The sequence below is a fragment of the Mugil cephalus genome, chromosome 9, assembly GCF_022458985.1.
Source record: "Mugil cephalus isolate CIBA_MC_2020 chromosome 9, CIBA_Mcephalus_1.1, whole genome shotgun sequence".
NCBI classification, from domain to species: Eukaryota; Metazoa; Chordata; class Actinopteri; order Mugiliformes; family Mugilidae; genus Mugil; species Mugil cephalus.
Window position 1 is genome coordinate 5,586,237 of NC_061778.1, and position 24,904 is coordinate 5,611,140.

General features: G+C 43.8%; 2 protein-coding genes across 7 annotated transcripts in view; both read right to left on the bottom strand.

The window, feature by feature from the left end:
- Positions 1-224: 224 nt before the first annotated feature.
- Positions 225-5,013, bottom strand: mlnr (motilin receptor). Of its 2 annotated transcripts, XM_047594512.1 has the most exons (3): positions 4,947-5,013; positions 3,733-4,568; positions 225-1,524 (listed from the first exon to the last, which is right to left on the bottom strand). In XM_047594512.1, exons 2-3 carry the CDS (start codon positions 4,514-4,516, stop codon positions 1,226-1,228), a joined length of 1,083 nt encoding a protein of 360 aa, XP_047450468.1. In that variant the 5' UTR covers positions 4,517-4,568; positions 4,947-5,013; the 3' UTR covers positions 225-1,225. The 2 variants fall into 2 exon arrangements, with proteins under 2 accessions (XP_047450468.1, XP_047450467.1); XM_047594511.1 differs by lacking the exon at positions 4,947-5,013 and having other exon boundaries at positions 3,733-4,605.
- A 3,277-nt stretch (positions 5,014-8,290) lies between these two features.
- fndc3a (fibronectin type III domain containing 3A) overlaps positions 8,291-24,904 on the bottom strand; it is a 44,746-nt gene continuing 28,132 nt past the window's right edge. For all 5 annotated transcript variants that reach the window (XM_047593699.1, XM_047593698.1, XM_047593697.1 and 2 more), the window contains 18 exons: positions 24,837-24,893; positions 24,603-24,741; positions 24,130-24,183; positions 23,903-24,027; positions 23,528-23,702; positions 23,079-23,165; positions 20,777-20,915; positions 20,294-20,362; positions 20,083-20,201; positions 18,996-19,101; positions 18,636-18,811; positions 18,414-18,527; positions 18,149-18,298; positions 17,396-17,754; positions 16,567-16,779; positions 16,111-16,277; positions 12,759-12,883; positions 8,291-10,953 (listed from right to left, as the gene is read on the bottom strand). In XM_047593699.1, coding sequence (XP_047449655.1) covers positions 10,630-10,953; positions 12,759-12,883; positions 16,111-16,277; positions 16,567-16,779; positions 17,396-17,754; positions 18,149-18,298; positions 18,414-18,527; positions 18,636-18,811; positions 18,996-19,101; positions 20,083-20,201; positions 20,294-20,362; positions 20,777-20,915; positions 23,079-23,165; positions 23,528-23,702; positions 23,903-24,027; positions 24,130-24,183; positions 24,603-24,741; positions 24,837-24,893 — 2,698 coding nt within the window. In that variant the 3' untranslated portion in view covers positions 8,291-10,629. The remainder of the gene's footprint in view (positions 10,954-12,758; positions 12,884-16,110; positions 16,278-16,566; positions 16,780-17,395; positions 17,755-18,148; positions 18,299-18,413; positions 18,528-18,635; positions 18,812-18,995; positions 19,102-20,082; positions 20,202-20,293; positions 20,363-20,776; positions 20,916-23,078; positions 23,166-23,527; positions 23,703-23,902; positions 24,028-24,129; positions 24,184-24,602; positions 24,742-24,836; positions 24,894-24,904) is intronic.

The following is a 24,904-nucleotide window of genomic DNA, read 5'->3' on the forward strand; positions in this document are numbered from 1 at the left end:
TCTTTCCCCAGGTGATGGCAGGATGGTCTGCGGGGAACAAGCTTTCGCCGGCTGCTTGGGCTCCTCCGGTAAAGAGATGAATGGCTGAGCAAAAAAAAGTGTCACGAGGATGAGTCACCCCGGAGCGACAATGTCTCTTTGTATTTGTGCGAACCGAGGGCCGATGATTCATGAGCGAAATCACGACAGTTCCCTTTAAAGAACAAGATGTATGACAGACAGAATTTGAGAAAGAAACAAAAAAACTTTATTCTGCAATAACACGTTGTTCAGGTTAAAATACAATATTTTGCCTGTCTTGCCAGAGTGCATGAGGTACAAAGATGTACAATTTCTAATGCAAAACCCAGCATCAAAGAAGAAATGTACAAAGAGTCAAAGATTATGCAAGTGGAAGCTATAAAAGCAACAAGCCCTGCTACTGCTGACAACCTAATACCTTTTCTCCTCTTTGAAATGCACTTAGAGGAGCAGCCATTATTTTAAATATGGTGATGCAGGGACCTTTGCTGCCGGTGTAAATCTAACTCAGAGCCCATTTAATATAATAGCCATGTCAGATTACATGTGATGACCGGCACGTACGCAGTTACCGAGACCTCAGGGCTCAGGTGGCCTCCGCACACAAACAGCAACTGTCCCATTTTCATACTAATCTGCGTGTGCTCCATCTATCCACACACAAAACACACACTGGAATACCCAATTTCAGATCAACACAACTAATGGCCCACGGGCTAATAGGTTTACTTGTTTTGCTGCTCCTGATTTATGAGAACAAACAGACGCCGCGATAACAACGGTTCACCATACGTTAAGACAAATTCGATCCTACAGCAGAACGCAGACGGACTACAATTACGAATTACAAATGAAAAGTTATTTCGCGTGGGGCAAACGTCATCCTTCACCAGCGTGGAGACGGCGCTTGTTTATCCGTTACCGATGAGAATATGACGACAGGCAGGAAACGCACGGACGAGACAACGAGACGAAAGTGAATCAATCGGGTTAACATTTTCTTGATAAAAACACAACAGACAATCATCAAGTCTTAATCAATACATCTGATTTTGCATCGGAGTGCGGTGGAGAACCTAGCCCTGTTAAATTTAAACACATATCTCTCCCCCCTACACGCCATCAGCAGGTGTCCTCTTTAGCTCGAACCCTCTGAGCTGCAGAGACACCACTCGGGAAAGTCCAACAAGCCACCGAGTGCCTCTCAGACCCCGGTCAGGCTTTCGTTCAGAGTGGAGATTTGGTCGATCACACTCTGGCCGCGGTGGGCCTGCCGGGGCCGCTGGTGGAGCAGGAAGAGGCGCTTGGCCGCCGCCCGGTACTTCCGAGACATGAGGTTGTAGACGACGGGGTTGATGGAGGCGCTGAGGTAGCACAGCACCATGGAGGCCATGTTGAAGTTCTGGCTCAGCATGGCCGTCTCGTAGTCGTCCACCTGGGCGAAGAGGTTCCTGCCGATGTGGTAGGGCAGCCAGCAGATGATGAAGGCCAGCACCACCACCACTGAGGAGGAACAGAATACAGGTGAGAGACAAAACTACAACCTGTTCAAGGCGACCAACCCCTCCAAAGACCATTATCAACACATTTATGTGAATGTTATCCAAAAAAAAAAAGACCTCCCTGTCTTGGCTTTGCCACAAGGTTGCTAGGCAACAAACAGATACTCCAGGAAGTCACTGCAACCCCAAGAAACATCATATTTTATTCATTTTGGACACAGAAACCCCATCCTCTCATTTTCCCAGTGTTTGTGCTATGCTAAGGAACCATAGCTACGAGGAAGAAGAAACGTACATTCAGCCTCAAGTTACCTAGAGACACAATATATTCCTTTGACGATGCGTGCTCTGCTGCTTTTGTAACGAAAATGACCTGAGGTGGTATCTACACGTAGCCCAGGGAGGAAGGGACTAATTACTTTAGATTTACAGATGTTTTTTTTTCTGTTTGTTTGTTTTCTGTTCTCTGACCCTGTTCACTAGAGATCTCATGAGGCTTAGAAATATGGTTTCGTTTGCACTTCGGGGAGAACAGACGTCACGATTATTTTGGATTAAATAAGTCACACGCAAACACTGGAAAATAAAAAAAAATAAAAAAACAAACAAAAAAATCATTTATATTTCTAAGAATTTCATAACACTCAGCGCCTAACCCTTTTTTTTTTTATTGTTTCTGTGTGGGAGCAATTTGATAAGACTTGATGGATGGTGTTTTATTTTTCTTTGTGTTTCTTCTATCGTGTTACAGAAATACCTGATGTTTTTTTTTCCTTTTCTTTTCTTTTCTTTTCTTTTCCCCTCTGCTCACTTCAAAGCAGCGAGAACGCAGAGATACAGGGAGCCCACGTGTGAAACAGCCACTATTCCTCTGCAAGATAAAATCGTGCTCATGCCGGGCTGATGAGGAGCTGATTAACAAAATTGGTTTACAGGCTCTTTAAGTATCCTGTGATCTATGGCCGGCGGTCACCCTTGACATTTATTAATGACCAGCGGCAATTACGGCAACATCAAAAAAGAAGTTCTCCTGAAGCCCACGCACTAGCGCTTATGTGCACAACCTCCCTTGGTCACTCGAAGAGACTGTAGCCAGTAATTGGCTGCAACGATGGAGGCATATTTTCACAACACTGGTATGTAAGCAAGCCAATTATGCAGCTTACTGTACGTGCAGCGAGGAGAAAACAGGCCACAAATCCAACAAAGGACGAGGCCAGAAATGTCTGCGCTGGGTGAGGTAATCACTGAGTCACTGATATTGATCAAGAATCCCCTGGAGATAAAATTAACATTGGTAATATCCTTATTTCTATGAGGATAATACATTTGAGTTCAATAATTAAAGGACAGGTATATCTGGCCTTCCTCAGCCCAATTATTTATGAATTGACAATAATCCAAAAACTGATGCCACTGTTGATTCTGTCACTCGCAGCGAGCGACCCCTGAGATTAATGACGCCAGCAGATTTGTAGAGGCATGTAAATTTCCATTAAGGCTGATTAATGCGGACCTCTGATGACAATCCAATTAGGGATTCAACAAACGTTGACGCAAGTTTGACAACATGGCCTCCGTGCAGCGCGTGCCCCGCCGGTGAACGCCATTAATTTTCCAACGCGATTAAACATGTGGTTGACATGGACTGGCTCCGTCCCTGGCCACGGCATCGGCCCCCTCCAGCACACGAACAGGGTTTCCTGCGCCGTGTGTCTGAGCTGCAGAATTAAAGCAATCAGTATGCGCAGTGGCAGGACGCAATTAGCCTCGGACAAAAACAGAATAATTAGGCAACTGATATCAACGACAGCGCGCGTGGAGACGGCTTTTTCTTCATCAAAGTTGCAGGATAAAAGTTTAAAAATAAATAAATAAATAAAAAGGATGCACGCTGAGAGTGGTGAAAGAGAGTCAGGCAATCACGAATGTGTCCTCACAGAAAAACAGGAACACCGGATTCAAACAATGACAGGCAAATGGAGTGGGGCACCGCTTGGATTTAAGCTTTAGTTTCGGGAAGTTAAAGGCAGAGAAAGCAGCAAAATTAAAGCGTGCAACTTTGGATAATACGAAATGTCTCTGGATTTTGTGGATGGTTTTTTATCATCAAATGGGAAATATGAGTCTATGAATCTTCCTTATCTTTCTGCAGAACACACTAGAACGTTTCGGAATTCATTTGCATATAAAAACTTCAACTACTCACCCAAGATCTTTACTGTTTGCCTGTGTGACCTCTCTCTTGCCAGTGCACAGGGGCCTTGCAGGTCATTTTTGCTTTTCCACAGCTTGCACCCGATGGATCCGTAGAGAAAGATGAGGCAGAGCATCGGGCAGAAGAAGTAGGTGGTGGACACCCAGAGCATGATGTGCAGCTGCCCAGAGCTGATGGCGTAGCTGGTGTGCTTGCACTGCCCCGTGTTGTAGTCTGGGTGCGTGTCGTTGTCGTACTCCACCCCAACCAGGAAGAGCGTGGGCGCGGCGGAGGCCAGGGCGAAGCCCCACAGGGCGAGGATGATGTACTGGACCCTGCGGCGGGTCACCACCACCTTGCTCCTGAGGGGGAAGCTGATGGCCAGGTAGCGCTCGATGCTCAGAGCCGTGATGTGCAGGATGGTGGCCGAGGTGCAGCCCTCGAAGATGTAGTGGTAGAAGCGGCACACCGCTTCCCCGAAGAGCCACGGCACGTACTTCCACAGGCGGTACAGGTCGAAGGGCAGGCAGAGGAAGATGATGAGGTCGGACACCGCCATGCTGGACAGGTAGAGGTTGGTGGTGGTCTTCATGTCCTTGAAGTGCTGGATGATGAGGATGGTCATGGTGTTCCCGGTCACCCCGACGACGAAGATGAGGATGCAGATGACGGTGATGGGGATGAGGGTGGAGGTGGGGAAGAGGGAGCCCTCGTAGTGGTGGTCGTCTATGTTGTACTGGTCCATGGCCTCTGCTCCACCAGCATGAAGGTCCACCTGGGGTCTGGACCAGGGCATGCCAATCTCACTCAGTAAGTGGCACGGTGAAGAGTAAATCCCCAATGAGCAACTGAGGCGAGAAAACGGGTTTTAATGGACCAAACAAAGTTCTTCTGCTGCTATAGCCTCATAAAGCACAAATTCTACAGACTTTTTTTGTCAATTTTTTTTTTGTCAAAGTAAGATTTTAAACTGTTTCACTCCATTTCCTCAAGGGAGCAGCATAAACTCTTACAAAGATGCATGAAAAGGTTCACTGTTTTTTCTTGTCATTCTGAGATTAATCAAAACCCTTATAGATAACCAGCTGTTTTGTAAACAGCCTTCATATAAATCACTGCGGGTCGTAGTAAACAGGATAAACCATTCAAACTCTCTGGAACAATCCCGTGAACTTCAACACTGAGAGCAGGAAGCAGCAGGTGCAAAAAGAAATCTTTGACTTTACCTTGAGAATTGAAGCTGGACCTTTCAGCCTTTTTAAAACTTTCCTCTGTCCCTGTCGCGTCTCTGCGTGTGCCGCTGGAGATAAGAAGAAGCAGAAGCAGCACCGGCGGCGGCAGCAGAGGCGGAGGAGGAGTAGGAGGAGGAGGAGGAGGAGGAGGAGGAGGCGGCAGGAGGGGAGTAACATGAAGTGGCAGAGCCTGTCCTGATGCTCAATAACCAGTTGAGCTGCGGTGAGAGATGAAGAAAGGAGCACCACCTCCACAACCCACCACCCCCTCCTCAGCAGGGAGGTTGTCTGCTGTGTGTTTGTGTCTGAGTAATCTCCATAATCGAATGATGACAGGCAAGATGATGGCAAAAGGGCAAAAGATGGAAGAAGGATTTAAGGGAACCCCCAAGCCACCGACGCCAATGCCGCTGCTCCTCTGGGAGAATAAATGACGACTGAGAGTCTTATTCATCTGGACTGAGCGTGAATACATGAGAAACAAATGGACAAACAGGGCTGCGTGTTCATTGATTAATGCCATCAGTCAGTGAAGAGTGTTTGCCGAGCTGTCTGGACTTGAAAGATGAGGACTGTGTTTGCTTAATTGTCCGTTGGCCCCATCACTCTACACTCCCCGCAGCTCATCTCCTCCTCCTCCTCCTCCTCCTCCTCCTCCTCCTCCTCCTCCTCCTCAGCCTCATGTGTCAGACTTGTTACAACAAACCAAACTTCAACCGAGGTGGCTGAGAAGGAAGAGAAGGAAGAGGAGGAAGGAGAGAGATGTATTTCAAATTTTAACATCATGTTTGGTCGGCAACCAGACAAGGACAAACTGTTTCAAAAGACAACATTTTTCACAGGGTTGGACAAGGTTTTCTGACTTTGGAGCGAAAGAAAAAAAGACTGGATATTCTGCCAATCAGTTAAACCAAACAGGACGACACAATTAGTTTCAGACACAAAAAAAGACATGGAAAAATTAGTTGTTGCAGGATAAAAGTAAAAAAACGATGCAATGCGAAAGTCATGCAGCAGAAATCTAGAAATATCAGATTCAAATGAGTCATTTCGATTCATTTGTTTATTTTCTTTTTTGCAACAGTGCAACAATGAAGACTGGGCAAACTAATGGTTTTAAGATTTAGTTCCAGGGATTTAACCTTCTTTTGTTAGATTTTTAATTTCTCCAAGGTATTTGGGTTAATTGGGATCTAAGAGGTATAAAAAATAAGTCTACTCTTTGAACAGGATGTAGCGTTTGAAAGAAAAAAAAAGTCCTATGCATGGACAGATTATTTCACTATATATTAAAATAAAGTCACCAATGTGTAACAAAGTGTAAAACAGTTTATTTTAATAAATAAACTAATATGACAGGATTGCAAACAATGAAGTCCCCACGTCCTCAAACGAGTACTTGCCAATTATTGTAGCTTGTTTCTAGTGACAAAATTTGTTAAACGTGCACATGTCATATCAAAAAAGAAAATTTTTTAAGATTCAGACTATAATTTTACTGTATTAACCCTTCACTATCACTAGATGGCAGGCAAAAGTGTCCACTTATGAGGACAACAGGTCAAAATGAAGCAGAATAAGTTAAACCTAAAAAAAAGTGTAAAAAAATGTCCCCGTATGAGGACAGGGGATTTCAGGAGGCTAGAGGCCGAGAAAGCAAAATTACAGCATGATGCAACTTTGCATAATGACAAATGTCTTTGAATTTTAGGGACAATCTGAGATGACAGATAAATTCTACAGGTCAGCATGAAAGCTGGATTATTTCCAACCTTTAGTGTAAGTAAATGTTGGTGCTCGAGGCACATTTCCAGTTCCTGATCATCAGGTTTTCTTATTCTGTTTCCGCATGAATCACCAAAGCCTGGGTGACCGGTAGTGTTCTCTGTTGGTTCAGAGCCTCCACATCCATTAAATCCACTAAAGCAGCCTTCACAGCCAGAGACACGCTGACACGAGGTTGTATTTGTGTGTTTACTCTGAGCTGACCCGCGGCCCGGTGAACCGCTCGGACCTCGGAGGGTCAGGGGGAACGTCCCTCCTCCCTCACTGTTTACACCTGACAGAGAAAGCTTGTTTGTACGCTTTTTTTGTTGTTTTTTTTTTTCTCTTTTAATAAGGTTTCCAGTCCATCTCTCAACGCGCATCCCAATGTTGTTCGCAATGCGGCCTTCACCCCCATCAATCATGGCCCCTCGGCTCGGAGACATTTTACTCCAGGAGCTTTCATACAGCAGCGTCCCTCACATTCACGCACAACACCACGAGTTTATTTTTCTTAATACGTCTCATTGAAAGAAGTTAATCTAATCTCGGTCCATTCAGATTTCTTTTTCTTTCTTTTTATCAAACAGATTGTGCAGACAGGTGTATAAATCTCCTACCTACGCACAGATTCTTTGACGGCTGTCGAGAGTGACTCAGCGTCACTGATTCATCCGTGGACCTTCAGCTTTTCAACCTTTGGTGCTTTCAGTGCTGGAGGAGTTCGCTGAGACAGCCCGTGTTTTTCATCTATTATCATTTTAATAATGTTCCAGCAGAGCAGATTTTATTCATGTATGTGTATATATTACTTGAAACAAAAGCAGAGGTCAGGGTCAGCTTCTAATTCACCAGGATTGATGTAATGCAGGTTATTTTTTTTATTTCTATTACAAATACACTGATCAGGCATAACATTGTGACCACCCTCCTAATATTGTGTAGGTCTCCCTTGTGCCTCCTAATCAGTTGTGACTCATCAGAGAATGAACGTGGGCCTTCTGACGGTGTCCTGTGGTGTCTGGTAACAGGATGTTTTTAGTGGGTGGGGGGGAGTGGGGGCTCTGTGCATTATCCCACTGATCAGTTTGGGATTTAGTGAATTTGGAGGCCAGGTTGAGTTGCTCCTAAAGCATTTTTGTGTATGTGCCTGGGTTAGCTCTCAGCGGTTTTAATGTTGTGGCTGATCGGTGTAGCCAATTTGCATTTCTTTCAGTTTTATTTCTTAGTTTGAGGTTCACTTCTAAAATTGTGGCTGAGGTCAAAGTCTCTAGAGATTCTTCCCAACTATTTCATAACAAGATGTGAAACGATTGCTTATGAGGCTGAAATAATTATTTTGGTCGCACTCAGCTGCCCCTGCTTGAAGAATTATCTTTTCCTAAACCTTATCTAATCATTTACTCTTCTGTAAAAGAGTTTGGATAAAATTGTTTTGTTTTTTTTTTTCCCCAGTGCAAACCTCTGCAGCGCTACGGCCGTGTGGAGTTTAATTCACTGAGGCTACGCTTGAGGTGTCCCTGTCTTTCTGCGGGCCATTCAAACACAACAAAAGCCCCAAACGTCAAACATGATGAAGAATTATAAATCTTTTATTGTGCATGGATCCTTTGTAGATATCATGGCTATACAGATACACTTTAGATACATGTCTATGATTATACATTTTTTTTTCCCATAACGAACATTGTAAAGTGATATGTCTTGGTAGTATGTATAGTATAACAAATTTTCATTTTGGAATGTACGGTGTATGAGGTAACTGCAAACATTAAAATTACATAAAAATGGTCTCTGTTTTTGTGCATATTTTACTGGTTTTTGTAGCATTTTGTCAATCTCCTCAGCCGAAGGGAGGGAGCCCAGGGTGAAGAGGTGTTAAAATGGCACACAATCGCTATCAAAAATAGGGATTTGAATTCTTCCAACTGACAAAGAGAAGACATTAGCAGAATGTCTAAAGGACCAAATCATTTAATTATGCAGGACGTTTTGCAAGGTACCTGTATTTCAATATCTTTTTTTTTCTTTTTCTTTTTACAGTTTCAACAGCAAATTATCTGCCCAAAACCAAACAACACTAAACCCTACAGCCAGATCATCAGCACCGAAGGCTCGGCGTCGGCAACCTGTTACAAATACTTAACACACAGAGAAAAAGGCAAATTTAGATTCACAGGAAGTACATGATAACACACTTTCGTATCCGCCGTTTCCACGATTCATGACTACTCAGGATTTATTATCTTCTGTATGGAGAGTATTAACTTATATTACTTCAACATTATAAAAAAATATACTTCACACATGTATGACCTGACGAAAGAAACCAAAATAAATCTTAATACACAGAACTAATATCTCTCATGATTACACGTGTCTACTAACATCAAAAATGAATGCTGCATAAGTAAAATAAAATAAAATAGTGTTATCTAACACTAAAAGAAACTAAAGGAAATTAAGAAAAAAATTCTCCCGAGATTTTTTTTCCTCTCCAATTAAGGCCTCTGAAACAACATACTTCTTTTTATTAGTTTTTTTTTCTTCTTTTATTTATTTTTTTTTGCTTATAGATTAGCTGTTTCAGTGACACATCATGTGATACTACAACTTTTAAAACACCCAAAAAACACAAGTAGGGCTCGCACAATCTCAAAGTGTGTTCTATAAAATGCATCACAAGACCAAGACGCAGTCAGTCGAGGTTTTTTCTTTCACTAAGGTGCAAAACTCAATTAACCGAGAGAGAGGGGGGGTGGGGGGTGAGGGCGGGGGGGCGGCGGGCGACGGGGAGGGGGACAAAATAAAACAAAACATACGAGAAAGCATACATTTTTTGTGCTGAACAATAATATCTCAGAGTAAAGCAGCTGCATGATTGTAAAAACAAGCTACAGTATAACTATATGATAGTAAAAATAATTAGAATTCACTGTTAGTTTGGTTTTTGTTTTCTAACTTTATACTGAGAGTCGTCTTCTTTTTTTTTTTTTTTCCTCAAACTTACAGATCCTCGTCTCTTCACTGTACAAAAATATACTAACATTTCTCCAGTCATTTTTGCATCCTTAAACATTCTGAACATCAAAAAAGGTCGGAAAGTGCTAAATGAACGTTCTATAATAGTGAACAAGATTTTGTTTTCTTCTTCTTCTTCTTCTTCTTTTCCTCCTCTCACTAGACTCCTCCAGCTCCAGGCGTGGAGAGTGGAGTTGTGATGGGTTTGAGTCCCTTCATCTGGCCCTGAAGCCCTCCCAGCCGTGTACCGCGGTGGCACAAACTACATACAGTATACACATCTGGACGCAAACGCACCTCACTGTGCAAACACTGGCCCACCAGGTCCCAGGATCAAAATAGCACATAGGCTAATGACACACCTACATACTATTTTTAGGAGCACATCTATCAAAAAACTGTTTCATACAGGACACGTAAATGGAAATATAAATAATGAGTATTTCTATACATTTTATATATGCGCCGCTTCCTCCCGATCCTCTCCCCAAAAAAAATTAACCTACGCTTTCTGAGTTCCTTTTACACACGGTGCTGATCTTGAGGGATTCAGAACAGGTAGCACAAAAGTCGGGGGCGGGGTGACAAGAGGCGGAGGGGTGGAGGAAGGAAGGAGAGAGAGGGTGGTGGAGGAGGAGGAGGAGGGGAGGGGGAGGTCAGGAAGGAAGGAATCACAGGTGCCAAATGAGATGTTACATCCTCCACTTATCATCAGCTCACCCTCCTAATAATGCGATTACTCCGTTGAAACGGGAGAACAAGTTAAGTACAAAACAAAGAATACAAAACAACAGAGAGACGGGTGGGTGGGTGGGGGGGGGGGGGGGGGGGGGGGGGGGAAGGGAAGGGGGGGAATAAAGCTATAACCCTAGAGCTGGGTGGCGCAAACTGCTCATTTAATGACAAAATACTGGATGACAAAAGCGATGAGGATGGCGATGACGGCGAAAACCATGAGGAGGAGGAAAGCGCACTGCTCGTCCGACAGGCTCTGTCTGGCCCGGGCCGACTCGGCGCCGGCCTTGGAGCCCGAGCCGGCCGCGCTGCCGCCCGGCGCCACGTCGTTCCGCTGGGGGGACAGGGTCACTGTGGGGCTGTAGGGGCCGCTCAGCTCCGGGGCGTCCTGACACTGCCTGATAGCGCACACTCGGAAGCGGTAGTCGCTGCTGGGCTGCAGGTTCTGGACATGGAAGGAGGTGGCGGAGCCTTTGTAGACCTGGGACGAGGAGGAGAAGTGGGATTAAAACATGGTTACGGAACAAGAATTTTAAATTGACTGCAGCAGGGACCCCCTACCTACTATATGTGTTCTATATCTAAACCTCTCCTAGTGGTTTAGATACCTCCTACCTCCTATTAAATATACATTAATATTATCATTTTGCATTCAATATCAAGACATTCAAACAATACACAGGCTCAAATATTCATTGTTTTTATTTCAAAAACATGTGGAACAGTAGGGTGGCCGTGCAACATCCATAAAAAAAAACAAAAAAAAAAAACCTGACATAAACATAGCAGCGTGGGTCTGGGATTTCACCCGGGGACTGAACAGGATCTCGGCTCCATGTGGAGAACCTGACAGAGTCGACATGTAATATGTATAATGTAATATGCTTACTGAAATATGTTGGTTTCATGTTAATGTGTAAGAAATGTAAATTTGTGGGGGAAAATATATATATATATATATATATATAAAAAAAGAAAATATCAACCCAAGATTTTGTGACCACTCTGCAGTACCTCTGCGGACCTCTAAGGGGACGCGGACCCCCTGTTGAAGACCAACGGATTACAGAATAAACCGAGAAACCGTTACAGTTAAGCTGCTTTATTACTGCATCAAACCAAACCTTATACCCTGCATGCTGTTCATGTTGTCATCTATTGTTCTGGTTGTTGTATTAGTTTTAGCGTTGAGCTAGGCTAACGGCTAACGCATGGTTTTTAGTGATGAATGACTCGTTTTGCTTTGTTTGCTTCCTTTTTCTTTCTTTTTTTTTTTGCACAGATATAATAATGGTTTTTAAAACATCTTACTAAAGGGACTACAGTTGAAAATTAGCCGGCTGGCTAACACTGGCACATTTACTATGAAGTTGATTAATGTGTAACGTCCTTTTTAAATAAATAAAAACATAAATCAGTTTTTGAACCCTTTCAGCCAGTACATTAAAAAAAAAAAATAAATAAAACCATCTCTTTCAGCTTTGACTACTTTTCAATTAACAGATTATTTTCTGATTCAGTAGTTGGTTGTGTTGTTTGATGCCTTGGAAGATGTGGGAAGCCATCTGCCTTAGCTGTTTTCCCAGCTGACACACCCACAAGTTTTTAGAGAGCCCTGTGAACCTGATCCGTTCGTTTGCTTGAATGACGCACTCATGTAAATCGAGGAGGAAAGCGTTACCGTTGAATTAAACCCAGCTCTTCGGAGAAGCTGTAAATTTAATGGAATAAAAGAGGACTGTAGGCGGCCTGGGTAAAAGCAGTTTTTTTTTTATATATATATATACTTAACTCCAGAGCAGCAGATGAATGAAAACTGTTAAACCGCGACAAAAAGGCGAAGAATAATCTCCTCCTTTCCTAAAACATGCCCTTTGAATCCAGACCTCTGACACTCTGACACAATACGGACGAAAACAAGCGGGGGACAGCAGCCACATATTTCAACTTCCTGATCCAATCGCCACGTGTGATGCGGTGAGATTAGCATAGGCCTGCGGCGGCCATTACTCCGCGTTAACATGGCTGGAGGCCACTAAGAGGGATGAATGTGCTCGGCAGGGGCCAGACACCTGGGCTACCTCATGGATCAATGACCTTTGAATAATGGGCAATTTAAAGCCAGCGGTGACTAATAGAGAACGCTGCGAACGGCCCTGAATCCATCCGCATCCTGATCTGCATACAAAGGCCGCTGTGACGAATGGCAGGTCAGACGAAGGTAACCGGGAGAGACGTGAAACACAAAGAGGGAGCGCTCGACATTCACGGGGTGATGGTGCGTACCTGTTTAAACTCTGAATTTCCCATCATGCACTGCAGGGTGTAGATAACCGGGTCTCCCTTCGTGGGCTGCAGAGCCTCCCATGTGGCTTCACAGGAGTTGTCGTCCAAGCGCTCCACTTTAAGGGCTGCAGGGTGAAGACGGGACGACACAGATTATTTCAAAACGTCTTCTTTAACTTATAAGAGATCCACAAGATTATTTCTTGATCCAAGCATGAAACATTCTAATAAAGAGGATTTAAATGACTGTTACGACTTTTATATTAATAAGTGGAAATGTGAGTATCGGCTCAGTCAGGCTTCGCTGACACGGTTTGAATGAAATGTGCAAACGTGTTACAATGTTCTCCAGGCTGGAACGACGCTACTGAGAACGCTCAAGATGTAAATACGTAGATTTGCATGGGATGTGTCGACCGCACGACATCGTGTGCGGGAAATGAACCTGTAAAGCAGCATCACAACAGAGAAGATCCACCTGCTTCTCAAAACGAGGTTTGTTAACATGTGAACATTCTCACTTTACGGTGCTCAGTGTTTCAACCTCATCATTCATTCCTTTCTCTGGTTATTAAGAATTTTAATTTCGGGGTAAATGTGTTGCTGCAGTATTAATTTAGACAACACAGCATTTGTTATTGGCAAGTTGTGTTCTTGTTCTTTGATTTATCGACAAAACTTTGGTAAAAATTGAAATTTTTTAATGTTTTTATTAAGTGGAACTGGGTCAATATATAATTGAGGGACTTTCGAAGTCCATCTTGCACATTTTTATTGAAAGTAAAACACATAATGTGTTTTTATGTTCATTATGATCATGTCCTTACAAAATCCATAATCATTTATTACGGAAACAATGACTTGATGGAAAAAATGACTAAAAAAATCAATAAAATGTAAATAAACATTACATTCCATCCAAATTAAATAACAATTACCTTCTTATTAGCTAAACAATGATAACATTTCTTTTGATTGTGTTCTTTTTAAGTTGAGCTAATCATGACAGATATTTCTATTTTTGGCAATATCTCAAATTTTATATGGAAAGTAATACAAATATCTGAGTGATCGCTTTCAGCTAAGTTACCCGTTACAAACTAATGACGATACATCTGTCCAGGAAGTGTGTTAAATCCAAATCACATGACCTGTTCCAAGGTTTGTTCTTTCTCCTCTTTCTTAGTTATTTAATATAAAGTAGTAGTTTTACATTTATAAATTCATTTTCAATTTAGTCAACTGTATATATAATATTGAGAAGAATCTTTCCGTAAAAATGCCGTGTGGTGATTGGTTATAGGCGGCCATGTTAATTCTAATGTGAATTATTAAGTCCCACAATTATATATTGAACCAATTAGTTATGATATTAATAAGTTGTCACGTCACAAGTTTTTCCTTTTTTTGACCAAAGAAACTTTATTTTGTTTGTTTATTATAAGGGAGAAAGCCCACTGCTTTGTGTCGCTCACTAACCCTTAGTAAGTTTGCGTGATTATGTGACTTTTTGTTTTTTACTGCATTGATTTAATTTGGATTTTCACAGTAAGATTATTTACTTTATGTATTCATTACTCTTTAAGGATGTGTGTAGGAATTTTTAAGTTTCATTTATTTCACTGTGACTCAGCATGTCAGTTGAACAATTCTTGATGTGTTGAGTGGTTTATTTCTGTTAATAGGTGGGGAAGAGGCTATATTTAAATTTTTACACATGCATTTAATCTCTACAGACTCTACAGCAGACGCTACACGCCCGTATGGTTTCAGTGCATTTGCAAGTGTGAAGGTCATATTTACTCTGATGTTTCTCTTATTACTTTCACACAGCTCCAGATCGGTGGAGCAGATTCACACTGCATCAGGACGGTTTCTCATTTGCACAGGGAGGAGGGGGGGCTCTTTGTTCTGTTAATCGGCTTCAGGCAGGTCAGGTATGATAAGAGAGGATGGCGAGAGGCAAGGTTGGGGAGGATGTGTGATGTCTTTGTTTTCATAGTTTTCCCTGAAGCCTTATCTTCCTCGGTTTTCTGCCGCTCCGGGTCATTCGCGTCTGCAGCAGCTGCACTGACCTCTTCTCAAAGTGTAATTCTTCTGTGATTCAACTCAATCAAAGCTAAAAGACAGAGATCCGTCTCTCGCGGTTCTCTGGCTATTAGGTTTAACATTCTGTGCCACTCCAGTAAGCACATTTAGACCAATAAAAGTAAACAGCGCAGATTTTCCATTAACATTACGCTCTTGTTCAGGAGGTATAAGCGACCTTTTTTTTTTTTTTGCATATAAATAACACAGCTGCATTTTCAATCGGAGTTAGTAAACCAACAACTCCTCCTAATAAGGTCTGCACTGAATTAATCTTCTGTGATGAATAGTATCATTAGGTAAAAGATTGAAATGGTTGTTTCACTCACAGATTTCATTTTAAAGTATGTTATTATAAAAAAAAAAAAGCATTAGAGAGATCAATCAATTGTGGCAGCCTTTCCTAAAAAAAATAAAAAAATAAAAATCTTTTTATTTTAGCTTTCTTCTAAAGAGTGTCCATCATCGCTATCACTGAAAATGTGTGAAAGGCAACTTCATGGTTACGAAATATTTAGATTTTATTGTTGTCAACTGCTTGGTTGAAAATGGAAAAGGTAAAATAAATGTCTCTCATATGTGAGGTGATTAAATGTTGACTCACTGGAGCATTTCAATAAAGAAGTACTTGCTTTAATATCACTTGATGGAATAAGAGTGAATTCTGGACAACTACACATGAACCGTGACTATGAGTCACGCTCTTCTTTAGGTAGGTGGCACTTGAAGCAAAAAACAATAAAAACGATGGTGTTACTGATCTGACAAAGTGCCCTGGTAATCATGACAAATACGGAGCCAGAGAGGGTCTCGGCCCTTTGTGGCGTTATGATATTAGGCTGCAGACAAACTCGAACTTATTCAAGAGTCCACTTCAGCGCGCGGGGGAGAAAAACCGTGCTGAGTAAAAACACAGACTATCTGGCACATGACTGCCTGTTTCAAAGGAGCTGAGAAGAAAGACTATGTCCTCATTACTGACTCGAGCGCGTAGGATCAAAAAGATGCTCCGCGGAGGCCGGAGGAGACCAGACCGCAGAAGCCCAAGCAACCCCGACACACGATGACAGCCGACAAGCGAGTCCGCGGCTGCCGGCTCTTACTCAAATTCAAGTCAAGCTTTGGGTTAACTGATGTTAAAAGCTGAGTGTACAGACTGTCAGGAGTGAGTGTGTGTTAAGATAAGAGGAAGTGTTATGCACGAGAAGGACAAAAAAAAAAAAATGAGAAAGAAGACAAATGTGAAGAAAAGTGGAAACGGTACCTTTCACGGGGGCTGGAGGGGAGCGCGGGGTGGTGAATGTGTAAACATTGGAGAAGGGCCCTTCGCCCGCCTCATTAAAGGCCTGGATGCGGAACGTGTAAGAGGTAGACTCATTAAGCCTCTGGACTTTGTGTGTGTGGCATGGTCCTTTATACAAGGATATAAACCTGCAATGACAGGAACATGGAAAAAAAGAGAGAGAACGGATCTAATGAGCCAACGGTAAATATGACAAAAAGCAAACGAGACGAGCGACTCCTCTTGTCTGGAAATACAGAGAGGCATAAAGCAGACCATCGGCTCCTGTCTCCTCCTATGTCTGGCGTATTACTTTCTCTGTACTCGGCCCTCCTGAATTCAGTTATGTGAAGGTTTTTTCTCAAACTCCAGTCCCCCCTCTTATCGGTTTATCTCTTGCCAGGTCACTTCCCGTCGCCCGACTAATGGGCCACCAACCTGCCGCTCTTGTCCTCCATCTGCAGCTGATACTGGAGGGCGTCTGAGGTGGCGGATTTGGCTGGGCCGTCGCCCCACTTGAGCCTGAGGGTCTGGTGGGTGAAGGCGGTGCACTCCAGGCGGGGAGGCTGCGGGGGCAGGGGCTTCGTCTTCAGCTTAAAGGTGTGACTAAAGGGGCCTGCTCCCAGGCTATTCAGGGCTTGGATTCGGATCCTGAGGGAGAGAGAGTCGAGATGTGAACATCAGAGGGCTGCAAAGACTGAGTTTAACTCGGCAGAAAACACTGCAGGGACTGTGAAGGAGGCTTCAACAGTTTTTTCATATCATCTGCGGAGGTTTATGTTTAGTCAGTCGGGCATGTTGATGTTACGCCGCATCTTCTCTAAAACTCCAACGAGCAAAGGTTCCAGACGGCACAATGTAGCTACCACAGCGCTGTGATGAATTAAAATGAACAACATATAATTAGAGCAGCGTGACACTTAAACTCTGAGCAATCCAACTTTCCCCTTACAATACACCGGTTTTATGATCCTGAATCACAAATAAATACAGACCAGCCTGCTCTCGAGTCTGCCAGCTCTGTGCACAATGCTCTGAATTTACAAGTGTAACTAATTATATTTGCTCCCTTTGGGATCCTTTGGTACAAAGTACCACAGACTGAGTTAATATACGAGTGTGGTGTGTCTAATTGATTTGTATCACATTACAAGACTTGTAAGCGACGAGATCTAACACGTGCTCGAACTGTTAGCTGTTGTTGGCATGTGAAAAGTTCAAAGTAGTGCGGCGGAAGCCTCCGAGATCAAAGCGAGGAAGCGCCGACCTGTAGCTGGTGTCAGGCTGCAGATGCTGGATGACGTGTTTGGTGACGGGACCGACAACGACGGGCTGTCGCTCTCCGAGGTCGATCAGGTAGGAGGTGATCTCGGAGCCGTGATCGCACGGAGGGTCCCAGCAGATGCCCAGGCAAGTGGACGGAGAGTAGAGCGGCGGCGGCGGCCGCCTGGAAACGCCGTCCTCCTCCTCGTCATCCTCCTCGTCTTCGTCATCGACCGGAGTCTCGTACCTGAGCAGCTCGGACTCCTTCAGCACGTAGATGTTGCTGACGGCTGCGGGCACGGAGCAGGGCGTCAGGCACAGCACCGCCTCGCTGAAGGGTCCCACGCCAGCCACGTTCACAGCCTGCAACACAGCGTCAACGCTTGCTTGTGACATGGAAGGACACGAGTGTAATGTCCGCATTTGACCACAAGGTGGAGTTCTGATGTAAACACTACTAGTGCACACTTAAACCCTAACAAGTGTTTCTTCAAGCATCTTCTATTACACTTTCTACAACTTCCATGACGAAGCTGCTCTCTCAAAGAATTGGCTTCAGATACTTTGCTTACTTATTTATTGATTCTCATAGACCCACAAAGAAGAAGTTTCAGTGATTTTCGCTGCTAAATTTGACATAATATCGCAAAGTCTTCACAGAATTGATTTAGCTATAACTTTAAATTGTCTTTAGCGCAGGTGAGCACAGACGATATGATGATAAAAAGTAATAAATCAACGCTTTTCTGATGCTCACCTGCACCCGGCAGAAGTAGTTGGTCGCAGGCAGCAGCCCCTTCATTTCATGGCTGAGTCCTGGTCCGCTGTAACACACCTGCATGGTGCCCTCGGCTGCTCCCCACTCCAGGCGAAACTCCGTCACTGGAGCCCCGTTGCAAGGAGGAGCCTGGAGGACGAAAAGCTCTATTTGTGCACACATTCCAAAATATTCTATAACGATAAGTGTGGGTACTCATGTGCGTGCACATCTGTGAGGAGATGGAAAAGAAAGTCCGTCTTACCTCCCAGCTAATAACAACACAGCTGGGGGATTTGCATGTGGTGGAAGGGACTTTGCACTGCTCGGGGGCCCCGGGGCCAGTTGTAAGCTCGCAGCGCTCCGAAAGGGGCCCGAACTATACGCGCATAAGAAGAAAAACAAACCGTAAATGTCTTTTACATCAAGCGGGGAAAGTTTGACAGCTTAACCGTTTTATTTGATTTGTTTAAACAGTCGTTCTCACCCCAGCTTTGTTTGCCGCTTTGAGTCGGAAGCTGTAGGTTTTGCCCGGCAGTAACCCTGCCACAGAGCAGTCCAGATCTGGACCCTGGTAAACCTCCCTGCTCTCCTCGGACTGCGGCCCACTCACTTCTACACTGTAGCAGGACACAGGACTTCCTCCGTCCACTTGAGGGGGACCTGCAATTTTTTTTTTCATGCAAACCAGTGTTAGAAATCAATATAGCAACAAAGTGTACAAAGAGCAAAACGATACGAACGGTTTGAACGATGCCCAATGCTCTCAGGTAGTTTGGTGAATAAATAAATGCATTCAACAGAAGACACATCCCACACAGATCTAAGTAGGAGAGGAATGACTCACCCCAGCGCAGTTGCACCTCCCTGGCTTTGGGCTTGCCCACCAGCCGGGGGGGCTGGCAGGGCCCTGGGGGCACTGCGGGAGTCTGGACCTGCAGGGTCTCTGACAGCTTGCAAGGGAAAAACAACACACCAATTAAGACCCGGAGAAAAAGAACAAATTGACAATCTCCCTCGCACCCTCCCTCCTCATCCACTCTCTCGCAGAACACACTGGATACAGATTGTCATTTTCCCAGCTTATCAGACTGATTCAGGAAACAACAGATCAGAGAGGAGGCGAAATGGGAAATGCACTTTTTTTTTGTTTTTTTTAAAAAGGTACACAAGCATACGGAGAATTATGCCATGTTCCATGCATAGAGTTGGACCGATTGCCTTGCAAAAAAAAAAAAAAAAAAATCAAAAATAGACAAATAGACAAAAGAAAAAAACATGTGAGCGTTATGTCACATTGTGCGGCACAGAAAAAAGCAGGAACTCGCCGTCGTGACTCATGTTTCCTTACAAGCCTCATTGCGAATGAACGCATGCACAAACAGCCGAGGAAGAAATTAATGAAGAGCGTCTGTGAACCGAACTAATTAAGAAAAACATCCTCTGACACATGCAGGGAGGGTTAATCGATTAGCAGGCTTTGTCTTGTACTTACACACCAGGAAGCATAGTTCTAATCTCAACACAGGAGATGGACTGAATGACAATTTCCTATTAAAAACTCACCATACATAGAACGCCTATCTTGAATTATTCGTGTAAAAATTAATCAGATCAACACTGCTTGCAATTATGGTTTTAGTAACATCCGAGAAATGAATCAGTGATATAAAAACAGCCAATAGGGAACAAGTGTAAGGTTTTATATAGCAACGCTGTCGTGTGGATCGCAGAAGCCAATGCAGAGATAATGTCTGGATGTAACTGAGGTGAGTCTGGCAAATTTTAACTCGTAGGTAATCCTGCTATTTGTGTATTAATATTAATGAATAAAAAATTCTCTCTGAAATCAGATTTAACATCAACCTTTTTCGTTTTAACTAAACACAATGCTGCAGGAGCAACTGTGTCTCTACCGACGCTAAATGACTCACCGGGCTCTGCCCCCCCTCGCTCATGCAGTAAACTCTCGTCTGGTAGGAGCAGCCGGGCTTCAAACCGTCGCACACATGTTCCAAAGCCGGGCCCGAATACACCAGCCCCCAGGCTAAGCCTGAATACAGAAAGATTATTCAATTATCACCATTTTTATTTCAACAAAACCTTCAATGTCCAAAACGTCATTTTCATCCATGTGTAACTCACCACTTAAGCCCTCGGAGAGCTCCACCACATACTTGGTGACTTCTGCTCCACCGTTGTCTTTAGGCGGCTCTAGATTGTAAGAAACACAAAATCATTGTAAGTGGATCCCACCGAGCGACAAACGATACGTTTGGGTAGGAAAATGCAGATGCAGATAAAGCGTGACTGGATAATGAGTATTTTAAAACTCTTCCACAACTGCAGACGTGTTCATTTGCCTTTGTTTAAAAACTGGAAGCAGAGAGCAGGTATAGCAGTGAGCGATGTGTTTGTCCGGTGAGGTGTGTGAAGGATTCATGTTGATGTCTGAGCAGAAGACAGAGGTGTCAATCATCTACTGCACAGATGTATTGGGATGTCATCCGTCTCATGTATGAGGAGGCGAGGGCTCAATGGGAAAACTATAAACTAGACTCGCTGCGGCTTTTCCACTGCAGGTAGGACACAAACGTTTTAATAAGAGGAACCAGCAGGAAGGCTCACCCCAGACCATCTTGAAGCTGTTGGGCAGGACTCTCCCTCTGATGACGGGCCTGCTGGGACAGCTGGGTCTATCTGGGTTTGTGATGAATTCCACCACCTGGCTGGGATTGCTCTTCCCCTCCGAGTTGTATGCCGCCACCTGAAGGAAGACCGCGAACACAGCCAGTGAGGTAGTTATATAACACCTCGGGAGTGGATAAAGGTCATTATGTTTCCTGATAACAAGCAACGACTAAAATGGCTCCGGAGAAATTATCAAAAAAAAAAAAAAAAAAAAAGACTCTGCTCCTTAAATCTGCGGGAACATTTCAACAAAAGCAGCAACACAATTACAAAATGAGACAATGAGCTTTATAGTGTCATTCGCGTGTCACTGTGCCGCATCTGCCATAATATAGAAATCCCCATGAACCTGCTGAGGAGAGCTCACCCACATACTGTACCAAGACAAACTGACACAGCAGCCAGCCTCCCCTCACACTGTGCAGCTGGATAATTGGAAATAAGGGAGGGAGGGTGTCTGGAGATTGACTAATGAAGATTTGTATAATTTAGGCATGTGGTCGTTTGCTTGGGGCGATACAATACTTTTCCCTCATGTTTAGGAATGCTTGTTCTTATATAATTTCCAATGCCCTCGAGCGCTGGCGATAGAAATGATACGAGCAGTCTGCACATTACGATGACTTAATGTTCTTAAAACACCAGGAAGATTAAAAAAAAAAAAAAAGCACCTGTTGGTGTAACTCACTGCAGGAAAATCACAGATATTAACAAAAGAATCACATCAAATACCTGGGATTCAGCCTCCAGCTTAAAGCTGATAGCTGAGAATCTGCAGATGCAGCTTTTTATTTTAAGCAAATAGGTTGTAAAACAGAACCGTAACATAACTTTAACCATTCGCCATCGCTCACTGCTTTATGACTTTCCTACCCTTTCTGAAGCAGCTCAAACCAACTGGGTCCCACTGAAGACGTGAATCTTCAAATAAATGGCTGAAAATATGTTATTTCATTTTTCTAATAGAAGAGCATAAAGCCCTCCCGCTCTTTCGCTCCCTAAAAGAGATAATGGCAATAAATTCTCATTTGAGAATCTTTAACAAGCAATGACTGCACATTAGCATCTCAAAGCCTGTTGATATTTGTTTAAGAAGATGAAGTACAAATATAGTTAATAAATCTGTCCGACAGATGGAGGTGGGAAGAAAGTGAGTGATTGTGGCCTGGAAGCCAGCTCCAACTTCCCCGCCTACATTTTATTTATTTATTTATTTTTTGTGTATGGAAGTTGGTCTGAAGTGGCTCTGTTGTCTGTCCCAATGAAACTGTTGACCGGCAGTTATTTGGTAACGGACATAAAGGTGGACAGAACTTATTCTGAGGCTTCTATCAAGACTAAACATGCAAACTTCTGACTTGATGAGTTGAACCTTGAAGTACAGACTTTGAAAGAGCAGTGTACTGATGCATTATGGGATACCTGTGCTCGCATCCTGATGCATCCTTGATAAAAAATAGGGCAGGAAAGAACACATCTGGGCATTTAGACCGTACTTAGTGAGGTTTTACTTTGAACAGAACCAGGGGGTAATAAGTTCACAAGAACTGATCTACTACTTCCTTTATTTAATACAAATTGATTCTGATTGGTTGTAGGATGATCCAGTTGCATGCAGCTTATATCAGCTCAAAATGAAATCCCATCAATGTGTTACAAGACACATATTCTTATATTCTGACTTGGACAGACCAAGGCTTGACAGGAATATGGCCTCATACAGTGATGCCTTGCAGCTGATCTAATAAATATGCCTTCAAACCCTGCGCTTCTCATCAAATGTCCTCGTAATGGTCAGTAACAGGTGAAGAACGCTCACTAGAGCTGTTTAGTAAACAGGCAGCAGAAGAGCAACGATTCAGAAGAGAATGAGAGGGTGAGGGGGGGGGGCACAGTGACATGAAGACATCTGGCCCTATAATCTGCCCCATTACAGCCAGCCAGAAAGGCCACCACGGCTCAAACGCTAGCTCCTCACGGAGGCCCTGCTTGTGATCAACAGTGGAGTCCTCCTGCTGATGCTGTCAGTTGCCCACCGCTCTGCTGGCAGAATCCTTTAAACGGATGAGTCATAGAGCTAACGCGGGACTCGGCAGCCCTCCCCTCTTTCGCTCCCTGAAGCATGCCCCATCCGTGCACGCACACACACACACACACACACACACACACACACACACGGCCTAAATTAAAACTTGCGGACCGCCGGTTTCTGACCGCATACATCGCGCCGTTTCCTCACCCTAAACTTGTACTTCGTGCTCCTGTGGAGGTTCTTCACGGTGCAGGAGAGTTCCTCGCCGTCGTAGCTCGGCTTGAAGCCATATCCCTGGGATGAAGACAAATGACAAAGGGAGAAGGAAAACAACCCGGTGAGCAATGGCTTACAAGAAAAGCACCGTAGCACAGAAAACAAAGTGGTCTGCAGGAGAAATAGCGGCGGGGGATAAGGGAACTCTATTTTTTTGTGCTCTCTGACAGGTACCTGTTGAGATGACACAGACGGGTAAAAAAGTTCTGCCTTGTGGCTGGGTTGAAATAAATAACTGAATTCCGAAATACACTAAATAGCTACAAAAAGCTCAACCAGAAAGCTATGTACAGCTTACATAGAAGGTAGAATACGTAGAATGTTTGACATAAAAAGCATTAGTTGGAGATGTTGGGGTCTCGTTTATGTGACAGACATACCGAGCCTTCCTCCTCCATCTCCAAAACATAGTAGATGTCATCCTCCTTTGGAGAGCTAGAGGGCCTCTGCCACTTCAGACACAGCCAGGTCACACCTGCCTTCTCCAGCTCTGGAGGGAAGGGCGGCAATGGCACACTGCATGAGGTGAACAGGTCCACCACTTCACTGAACTCGCTGGGGAGGGCAGAGAAAGAAAGAAAGAAAGAAAGAGAGAGAGACAGAGGATGGAAGAGAATGGGAGAAAGAGACAGGAGAGGCAAGAGTGAGACACTCACATGCACAAACAGACGGTGGACGGTGAATGGGAGAAACAGTGACATAAATAAGGACAACAGAGACGGCGCCATCCAGGAAGTAATCTTAGTGACGCCTACCTTAAGCCCATGTCGTTTTTGGCTGCGAGGCGGAAGGAGTATCTGGAAGCTGGAGAAAGTTTGGTCACTCGGTACTGCTTCTGAGATCCGTAGTAGCACTGCTCATATACGCCAGTGCCCTTCCCCTAAAGAGAAGTGTTTATGAACAAGCAGCTATAAAACTCATGTTCAAAAAACATCACTCTAGTTCTATGATTAATATAAAAAAACAATTAAAAAAAAATTACCTCATCCCACTGAAGAATATAGTTCTGAATTTTGGAGCCGTTGTCACATGGAGCCTGTAGATGAACCACACACAGTTATTTATAGCTGAGGCAGGTAAATATATAAAATACAAATACTAATAGATGCACCAGCGTCCAGCTATGTTTTCAGAGACCGAAGTTATTGCAGGAAATATTTTTAGTCCCTTTATTTGGACCTGGTACTATACGTTTTTTGTTAATGCTGTCAATCACAGAGAATCTATCTTGTAACAACAACTAAGATGGATGCACTGCTGGTGGTGCACGCTTTTTGCTCAACCTGCAGAGTACAGGGGTTTTTAACTGGGTGACCTTTCAGTTATCAGCCCTATTCTCCTACTTCAAGAGCATAAACAGCCCAGTTGTGAGTCTCATTTTAATAAATCCTGGCTCTGTCACACAGAAACCTGCTTTAAATCTCGAATCCATCAATCACACAACTTGTGAACTACCTTCCACTGGAGTACAAGTGTGTTCTTGGTCCCGCTGGCCTTCCTGGGGGGATTGGGAGGGTCCGGCTCACAGCTTAAAGTGGTGAAGCTCACTGCCTCTGATGGGCTTCCCTGTAAACAGTTACACATCGCATGGACCCTGCGGGGGGAAAAAAACAAGGTGTTTACACAACGCTCCTCTGAGAATTGACAGTGTGGTTAAAAAAATCAAAGCGGGTGGACGGTTATACCAACCTGACATGATAGTCTGTTGCTGGTCGAAGGTCTAAAGTAGCACTTAGTTCTTCTCCGCTGCATCAAAG

Bases quoted from the DNA above. Each gene is read 5' to 3' on its own strand.
- mlnr (XM_047594512.1), bottom strand. From the start codon at position 4,516: ATGCCCTGGTCCAGACCCCAGGTGGACCTTCATGCTGGTGGAGCAGAG. The intron at 1,525-3,732 runs GTGAGTAGTTGA...GTTCCTCCTCAG, and splicing joins GCAAACAGTAAAGATCTTGG to TGGTGGTGGTGCTGGCCTTC.